At 51.4% G+C, this 9,511-nt stretch overlaps 1 protein-coding gene across 5 annotated transcripts in view; it reads left to right on the top strand.

Moving 5' to 3' along the window:
- LOC125948774 (regulator of G-protein signaling loco) overlaps positions 1-9,511 on the top strand; it is a 40,876-nt gene that overhangs the window by 23,072 nt on the left and 8,293 nt on the right. For 2 of the 5 annotated variants that reach the window (XM_049675145.1, XM_049675146.1), the window contains one exon: positions 7-63. The exons of the other annotated variants lie outside the window; for them this stretch is intronic. In XM_049675145.1, the coding sequence (XP_049531102.1) occupies positions 7-63 (57 nt within the window). The remainder of the gene's footprint in view (positions 1-6; positions 64-9,511) is intronic. 5 annotated transcript variants of the gene reach the window in all.

The raw sequence follows: 9,511 nt of genomic DNA on the forward strand, positions 1-9,511 counted from the left end.
TTACAGGTGAGTGCTCCAAATCTGCTAGAAGGCTTGCATGATGATGACGATGGCACGGATGAAGTAAGTATAGCCGCTGCTAGACACCCAATCCGTTCATCGGGTCGGGTGTGTATCTACTCTATAAGTCTCGATGCGATCATGATCGAATCCGCCATGGTAACAGACACACAGGACACACGATCGTTAGATTTCACGCCAATACGACACACAGCGGTCTGCTGTACCTTGGGGCTATTAATTGAGACTTCAAAGTACTGCTCTCACTATTCGGTGGCTTCGGCTTCTGGGAAAGAACTAGATCAGCAGACATGCGATGGCAGAACTGTGGAGCCCCTCATTACAGGTTCGTGCGAGATGGCGCAGATGAAGTCAAGCAAAACGAGATCCATAGGGCAACACCTAAGACGACCATATCTCTTACCAAGCCCGTGTCGGCTGTGCTGATCTTCGGCAAGAGCGCGAGAAGAGATCGTTGTAGCACATCGGCACCGTCGTGCGTCATGACGTCCAGGATCGGATCGGTTTTAGATTGAATTGATCATCAGAGAGAGAGAGAGAGAGAGATGGAGGTCTACGGGCCTACGGCCGGGCCGTGTTCCCATATCGAAAGCATCGTATGCTCCCACGGACCTCGGGTCAGATCATTAAACAGCCAAATTGGCTTATTAACGATAATATGCTTGTTCGGGGCTGGGGACTAGGTTACGTCTCACCGGTTCTCGTACTCGAGTAGCCCCGGAATGGGAAAACTAGCTTGATTGCAATGCTGGTGGAATGACCATATTAGTTACGGCCACGTTTTGTGGTTGTGCGAGTGCCTCAAGATCTAATGTTCAATGGGGCTTGCGCCTTCTCTGTCGGTTACACATTGGTCAATGATGGATCTTGTTGAAGCAGAGAATGAAATTCTGTTTCCAATGCATGCATGTTTGGAATCCACCGTTCGTCCATCTGTTTCAAATCTTTCCTAACGTCTTTTGCCCAAAACGGAGGCACACGATCACCACGTCCATGGATGGGGTAGCAGATCTCAAGGTGAATCTACATCTACTCCGGCAACAGCCTTCGCCATTCAATCATCCGCCGCATAGTGCTCGCTCCTCGCTGACTCACCGATTTCGTGGTACGTTGCTGCTGCTGTTAGTTGTTTCACATTAACTTCATAACATCATTTGTTGGCGGCACAGCAGTTTTGATGTTGTGCTGTCCGCCGTGGACGAAGCGATGTGTCTTCCCGTGTGATGCGTATACCCGACATTGTGTGTGTGTCTGATCACGTGAGAGAGAGAGAGCGAATGATGAAGAGCGAACTCTTACCTCACGCCCCGACATCGTCGTCGTTGGCCAACATCTCCGCATCGCATCGCATGGTACCAGCAGAAATCCCAGACGGGCGCGCGCGCTCGGGATCTTCTCACTCGCCGGAGAGCGAAATCAAAATGTGGCCCGTCGCTGAGAGATCTTCTAACGCGCCAGTGCACCACGCCGTGGCCGTGGGGCCACCATCGCGTGAGAGTCGAAAGAGAGATCAGCGGCACCGAGCTGGGATGGCCGTGGCCACAGATTTTTTAGTTTTCAGTAAGAAGCCAACCGAGAAGGGTGGCGGCAAGTCCTTTGTCGCTAGGTCCATTTGCGGATCGACAGTACATAGTGTGTCCTTTTATCGCCCAGTAACCGTATCGTACTAGTGGGTATTTGGTTGTTAAACGATTTTTTTAAAGACTCAAGTTCAGTAGTGTCCGTTGTGGTGGTCGACAGCTGCAGCTCGTCGTGGGGGGTAGCAAGCGTTCCATTCAACGGACCCCCAACAAGGAGCACCCCGACATAGTGGCATCAGGGGTGTGCATTTAAAGCGGGACCAACAGTGCGTGCGTGCGTGTGTGTATCACTTATTATCCTGGGTCTTAGTGGTACTCCACTTCTGGATCTGCACCCTCATTCGAATGGAAGCACTTGGTTGGACCGAGGGTGAAAACAAACCCCCTCTTGCAGGTCGCTTATGAATTCTGTTGTGGCTTCGAGTTAACCCTAGACTCCGTTAACGGTCATTTTCGGTGGTCAAAACCTCGACGAACACCCTCGGTGACTGATGTGTTGATTCCGGGTTTTCAGTGTTGATCGGAGCCGTAAGGTGAAGCCGTACTTACTGCGTAGCGGCCGTGCATGCGCACTTAGCCAGTCAGTTAGTCAGTTAGTCAGTCGATCCTGGCACGCGGAAGGAAGAGCTCCAACACGTACAACACCGGAGAGGGTGTCAGTGTGGTTTTTTTTTTCATTTTGTTGTCGCTTGTGCAATTGTGGACCGTGATCCGGTTAGTTTAATGTTGATTGCGAGCACCGCAACCGAATCAACTGCAACAGCGGGCGTCAGAGTAGACCGACATCGTGTTATGCTTTCGTCGTCGCAATAGAGCGGGGTGTGTTACTTGTTGTGCAAAAACAAACACCCCACTTCTGGGGGTGCCCACTGGTATGCGTCTGGCGGTGGTTTCGGCCAAGATGTGCGAGCGTAAGCAATGTACGCGAGGGCAATCAAGCGAAAGCGCACACGGCCGCCATGTTCCGGGCCAGTTTGTCTAACCAGTAGTCCCCGGAATGCCCGGCGTGTGTGTCTAGTCGGTCCATGAGGACAGGGCCTCCCTTGGTTTGTCTAGCGATGATGGTGATGGTGGAATGTAACCCCCCCTGTGATCACCGAAAACCAAAACACTTGGATCAGTACGCCTTCGACTGCAGCTGCGGTGGTTTCGGTCAGTCCTAGTGATTGTGATCGTGTATCGTGAGTTTGTGAAACGTCGGCACCGGAAAAGAAGGGGTCTTCCTGCTATTAAAAGGGCCACCGCCAAGTGCGTTAGTGATCGCTGAGAAAGTGAAAAGAATTTCCAAAGTTTCACTCCGCTGCGAACGTGGTGCAATCGAAGCAAAGATCGATGTCTAGTTTGATGTTTTATGTAACTGCTGTATTCGAATTAACGCTGTCCTGTGCTCTACCATATACGGGAGTGTGTGTAGTGTTTTCAACGCTGTCCTTACTCCAACAAAATGATAGTTTATGTCCCGTTCTGTTGATCACCTGACCGTGAAGAAACGAAGATCGTACGATTAAGCTTTCTTTTAGCGAAATTCCCAGCGGCAGCGGCAGCAAAGCGCACATAATGACCCCTCGTCCTGTGGGATTTTGAACGGCGGCGGCGCGCTTGAGTAGATTAAAAAATGATTGAAAATATGAGATGAAGGGTGGACGTAGCGACGATGGCGCGCGCGCTCGCGCGAGCGGTACCGATGCCGGTAATCGTTTGTTGATGACCAGCAGGTTTGACTCGAACCGAGACATCGTCCGCTTCCGCTTTTCTGTTGCTTTCGTCCGCATTCGTGCCGTAGCAGCAGCACCGGGAGTTTGTGAGAAAGACCTCAAGAGACCCCTAGAGGAGGAGGAAGAAAAAGGGAAAAGCTCGTCGGTTCTTCAGCTCGGACTAGTAGGAGCAGCGGCACAAGAAAGTCACGAGCAGCAGTGGCGAAGCATCAGCATGAGACCGGAGCAAGGAGAGAGACCGCAACCAGCCCGAGCCCGACATTGTGCTGTACGCGGTGGCAGCTAAACCACTTTCTAAAGATGGAATAATTATGATTGAAAGCATAAAGCCGCCTGCCTGGCTGCCTGGCTGCAGTCGTGGTTACCGCGTGGCCGCGCGTTGGGAGATTGTTGTTGTGTCGTGCCGAGCCTCCAGAGAGCCGCTTAGCGTTTCTCTTCTCAGCGAAAGGGGGGGGGGGGGGGGGGGTTTCGGTTGGCGTTTTGGGTCTCGGTTGCGTCCATAGGATTTATGGTGATCGATGAACGTAAGCGTACAGAGATGATACGGTCTGGGGATCGATCACTCGTACATGGAAGCATAATTCTCCTCGAACGCGCACCTCATTGCCTGCCAGAACACACTCGACGAGGACTGCGAGGAATCGTCCGCTGAGTCTTATCGAACGCTCCACCAAAGGCTTATTATTACATAAAGCATAAGCACGTCGAGCTGTGTGCGAGTGTGTGCTGATGATCGCTGACTAGCACGCTGTTTATGACTGCATTCTGTCACGATCGTTTGACGAACGTTACACGAGGGGTGGTTGAGCGGCGATGGCCGCTGGCGGCTTGCAAAAGTGCCGATTTCGCTCGAAGTGTTTATCACCCGCGGGGCCACACCATGGCAGGGAACTGCCTTTATTGGGTCACGGAGTGCTGCGATACGGCAGCGAGTAGCAGCGGTGGCGGTCAGTGACAGATGAGGGCATCAGGTCCTTCAGTATCTCTGTGCTCTGTGGTTCTGATTAGAAGCATATTGTTTTAATGAATTGGTCGAGCTGGTTCCGGTGTGTACGCCGAATCTTTATGCTGATCGTCGTTAATTAAGCTTAGGAGGTGACTCGATCAATGTGGTTATCTCACTTTGACCGCGCATCATTCCTATTTAAAGTTAGTAATCCCTCTCAAACACCATCAGAGCGCCAGATAACGGTCCAAGGTGAAAGGGTCACAAGGGTGTGACGAAAAAGAGAAGAGGGGGGAACTATGCGACTTGTGGTCACCCAACCGAGGAGCAAATTCGCATCGTCGTCGGTTACTGACGTGTACCGAGGTGTGCAACGTTGAACGTGAAATCTCTCGTCCGTGAAACTGATTACCAGCCCAGTCCCGGGTTTCCTGCAGGTTTTCGTTGGGACACCCATCACCCATGGGAACCATAAGGGCTTGGTCGTGCTCATGGAGTTCGCAAACGACGCCAAATGCACCTTTTGACTCGGTCCGTCGGTTTAAGGTTTCGGCTGAAAGCGGTCCCATATGCAATGCCGCGCAACGATGCGTTCAGTGCAGAATGAGTTCAGGCTTTTAACGTTTCCGGCCAAGGTTACGGATACGCTCGATGTGCCACCGACGACGACGACCTAAGACCGAACACCGGGTAGCGGGCACCTCGATGGATGTGAGAGATCGTAGATCGCGCAGACCGATTAGCATCTTCAGCAAAGGCGAAATGATGCAACCGTCATTGAGCAGACTCCGTTTACGGCCCTGTTTTTTTTGGGGCGTACAATGCAATTTGGAATTCAAATGGTCGGCCAGTTTAGTCAATTACCATACGAAAGAGCACCACGATCAGGCGAATGCATTCTAATTATCAGCAAACGCTGTCTGTTGGTCCAAATGCCGCAACTTAACACACCTTAGTTGCGTTGTGGTTAGACTCCAGGCGACGCCGAGGACACACATCATCGTGGTGGTGACACCTGACACTGGTCAGTCGGCCGGAACCACTAGTAGAGACTAGCTGACTAGCGGCGATCGTATGACCTGTCCATCAGCGACGATCATGCTCATCATCAACACCATCAGCATCAGGGCGGCGTGTTCGCGATCTCTCCTTCCGTCAGCCGATGAGATGGCCGATTACGCGCGTGCCTGTCGTAATCACGCATTATCACCAACGGTCTATCTAGCGGTGATCAGCGGGCCACAGGCCAGCAAGACCAGACCAGGGGCTACTGCCTGGTACGGCGTTGAGGCGGAGAAGTAGAAACGAACACGAAGACTCACTTTCGTCGTCGAGACCGCTTTCCCGTGGAATCTTGGCCATCTCTCGGTCTGATCCATCGTTATGCGCACCCCAGCGACGGCGACCGGCCAGGCCAATTGGCGAAGCATGCGTAATGGCGTAATGGATGCTATTAGAATAAATTATTTTCCTTCGCTTCTAAAGCCCGCCCGGAGGGGGGCACCATCATTATGGGCGCTGTCTCGATGCCGCCGCACTGCTGGTTGTCGGGCTTCTCGCAGCGGAAACTAAACTAAATCATATTAGTGACCATTTGCTGCTAAAACGGTGCTGGCGTAATTTAGGAAACATCACGATGAGTTTCGAGAAGTTCGCGTGGTCAAGATAAGTCCCAAGTTGGTACAGATTGCTGTACAAAAGGGGGGATCGGTTCACCTGTTTGTTGGTAATCCACACCGGGCTCATTCTTAGTGTTGGGGATGCGGACCAGTGAATTCTCCTTTGTGTGTCTGATTTGGATGGTTTAATTATGGTGATTGGTTTCGAGCTAATTCGTGCCATTCGAGTGCAATCTTTGCTCACGCAACACCATCACCAGCGTGTCTCGCTGCTGATTGACACTTCGTGACATTTGCAAGTGTGTCGACGGAAACAAGATACAGGGCTTGATGTTCTTTGGAAGTGCTTTAGTCGATCTAATATAGTATTGTGCCCGGACACGGACACACACAGCTTTGTGTTACGTCATCGGGAACCAACCGATGCCTAGGAAGGAAAATATGGAACATTCCGTTCGAGGTTTATTGCACTTCGCTTCTTCAGCTCGAAACGAAATTCCAACAATTCCAATCAAAACCACGAATGTCAACTCCTTGGCGCGCCTTGCCATTATGCTGTTCGCTTTTCTGCTTCCCTTTTCAGTTGCCCACAGTCATGAGAAGAGCGTGCGGCGAGAGAGCATAAAACAGAAGCACAAGACAAGGGAACCACCAAGACCGCTTGTATGGGCGCCCTGTTGAAAGGGCAAGCTAATGGCGTGCAAGAACAATAATTGGTCCACTTTACCAATTACCAATTGTGACGACGACGACGACAACGACGGCGACGACTGTCGTGGTTGCTGCGCGGTTCGGTCGGTCAACGCATCAAAGGCGCTGGCTCCAACATGGCTTGGCATCTGCCCGCTTACAACTGTAACCACGGCTCGTTACGATTCGAATTTGGTTTTTACTCTCCCCCCTCCCTTCCACTGCTGGACCCGGTGATGATGCTCCCTGCTTGCTTGGCTGGCTCGCCATTGTCGATGGCTCCATCCCATTGTTTTGGGGGTCTGGCGTCTGGCCACTTTCGAAACACGCCCGCGTCGACGGCGCGGAAAATGCGGATTTGTTACGTCGTGCTTTCCTTCCACCTTGAGCAACCGCGCGACTTGTCCGGTTGGATCACGCTGGCTGGCTCGCTAGCAAGGCCTCACGTTGCACAGCAAACGAAGCCAACAAGCTGAGCTGGTTGTACGGTTTTGATGAAAAGGTTGGTCCAGCGTAGTACCGGAGTGCTCGGTTGTTGCGAGACCAAAAGGAACTTCCTTCCGGCCATCGAAGGCCATTTTAACCGTTGCCCGACGTGGTGAAGCTGTAAGGCGTCTCGGGCTCCTCGTGGCGAGTGAGGCAGTTAACTGTTTAATAAACCATCGGATTGGCTCGGTGGAAGTTGTTGCCAATCGGTTACATTGTCTTCGCAGAGGAAGCCTTGTGTAGTTTTTATGAGGTTTTGTCCAACCTTTACCGTCGACCATTAAGGTTCCTTCTCGGAATCGTGACGCACACACCACAATCTGTCTGATTCATGTCGATCCGACTCCCTCAATCTTGGGTGCTGTGTGCTCCTCTGCCACAAATTTGAGGCCAGCATTTCGTACTTCTGATGACCTTCGAGTCGCCTGCACCAGCACTGATAACACAACTCGCGAACGTGGACATGGTGAAGATGGTCTAGAACGATCGAATGAAGAATGGATTCACTTGCCCGTCGCGATGTCACACGCGGTCTTGTGCTTTCCTTCAATCACCGGCGACCAATCGCGACGTGACAAAAGAAAGAATGAGGGTTGACAGAAAAAAACAGCACGAACCACAACTCCAGGAGCAGCGAAGCAACAATCGCGACATCGTCCGATGGCTGTTTTGCGGTGTGCGTGCTCCTCGTCGTCGTCGTCGTTTGTCTCAACAAATTGGAAATCGTTCTGACCTTTATTTTTTGTTCTCTGTTCGCCACGATGTTGGGGCCACGATGTTGTGAAGACCTCAATATTCCCCGTCTCAACAAAACAATTCTCCCCCTCGTGTGTCGCCCTGTCGTTGAATGTGTGATTCCAATGGAGGCGTATCGAGTATTCGGTGGAGCATCACGTCGTCGTCGTCGTCGTCGTGGAGGGATCAACAACTCTCTCAAACTCTTCGTTTGCACCTGAGACAAGTGATGCACCTCACGGATGATCGTATCTGTCGATCACCACGCGGATAGCTAGTACGGTGCGGGAGTGCCGCACACTCTGTAAACTAGGTCTGGCACATTTACATCAATCCATGTCCTGCCTTTGTTACTGTGTGGTAAATGACCTGACATACGTTCCAGTAGACATCGTTTCCTTCGAGATGCGACTCTCGTCGCCCTCAATTCGCCGAGATTCCGGAACTGGGAAACTCACTCATTAAGCTGTCCCACACATTCCCACCAACTACTTCCGCTGAGGTGTCGGGACTGGAACTGGAATGAAGGTCGATGCTGTTACGAGCGCAAGATCGTCAGATAGAAATGGTGTAGACAGCTCTGCCTCTCTGCGATCGTCGCCGTTGTCGGGAACATATTTGCACGATCAGCAGTTGCAGGGAGTGAATTGCTGCTGCTGGTTGGAATGTATGCGTGCTGTAGTGGCATGGTGTGCAAACCTCGGCGACATGCTTCGTCATGCAAAAGTATGAATGGTGGATGCAGTTGCTGCTTCTTTTACGCTGCACGTTTTCTCATGAGGCACCAACCCGATGAAGAACCATGCCTCGTTCGTTTCCAGGAATACAGCTCTGTGTCTGTGGCAGTAGCACCCGAGGAAGTGGATTTGTTTGTAAATTCAGAAATATCTAATGTCCAGACTACGAGAGAGCGAGAGATAGAGAAAGCGAAGGAGCGAAGAGATCATGGGCCACATCAGAATGTTCTCGGCATCGTCAGTCTGATATTGCGTTGCTAGCATTAAACGACCAAACGACTGCCGCTGCTGCACTGTCTGTGAATCATTAGAGATGGATGCATTCGGACAAATTGACTTCATTGGGATGATGTGCAGACGGGATGGCCGCCTGAGCGTGAGGATCGGATCCTATGTTTAGTTGAGTTCATTCATCGGTTTGCCGACTTATAGAGATCAGATGTTGTGCGAATGAACTGGAAACAATTATTTCAAAGTGGTTGCATGCAATCAAACTACACTTGATGTGCTCGTGATATGGACGCAACTCGAAACTCGATTTGGAAACCGTTTTCTCGTTTCTCTAGTTCAAAGGGTTTTTTTTGTGGCGAATCTACGTAACACTCACAGGCCGAACCTCGAGCATCTCTCGAACGATTCATAGCATCCATCATGGCAAACCTCTGCTGGCAAAAGCCAATGCGACAAGTGGCCATCTGTTATTCCACTTCCGTCCCTGTGGGGTGCGCTGTGGTACAAACAAATGCAAAGTACGAATACACAACCCGAGTCCGATGCGATGCGATGCAAATGAAGCTAAAACAATAAACTTATGCGGTCTGGTGGTGGAGCGTTCCGTCGGTCGCTCGGCTGGTAACATCCCGCAACATCGCACTCTCACTCCCGGCGGTTCGGTCCTCATGTTTCGTAACATCAGCAGCTCACAGGGCTTCCGTGCGTTTCTTGCGCGTGCGGCAGCTTTGCATAAGGGAAAACAGTCATA

Source organism: Anopheles darlingi, chromosome 2, assembly GCF_943734745.1.
Source record: "Anopheles darlingi chromosome 2, idAnoDarlMG_H_01, whole genome shotgun sequence".
In the NCBI taxonomy this organism is placed as follows: Eukaryota; Metazoa; Arthropoda; class Insecta; order Diptera; family Culicidae; genus Anopheles; species Anopheles darlingi.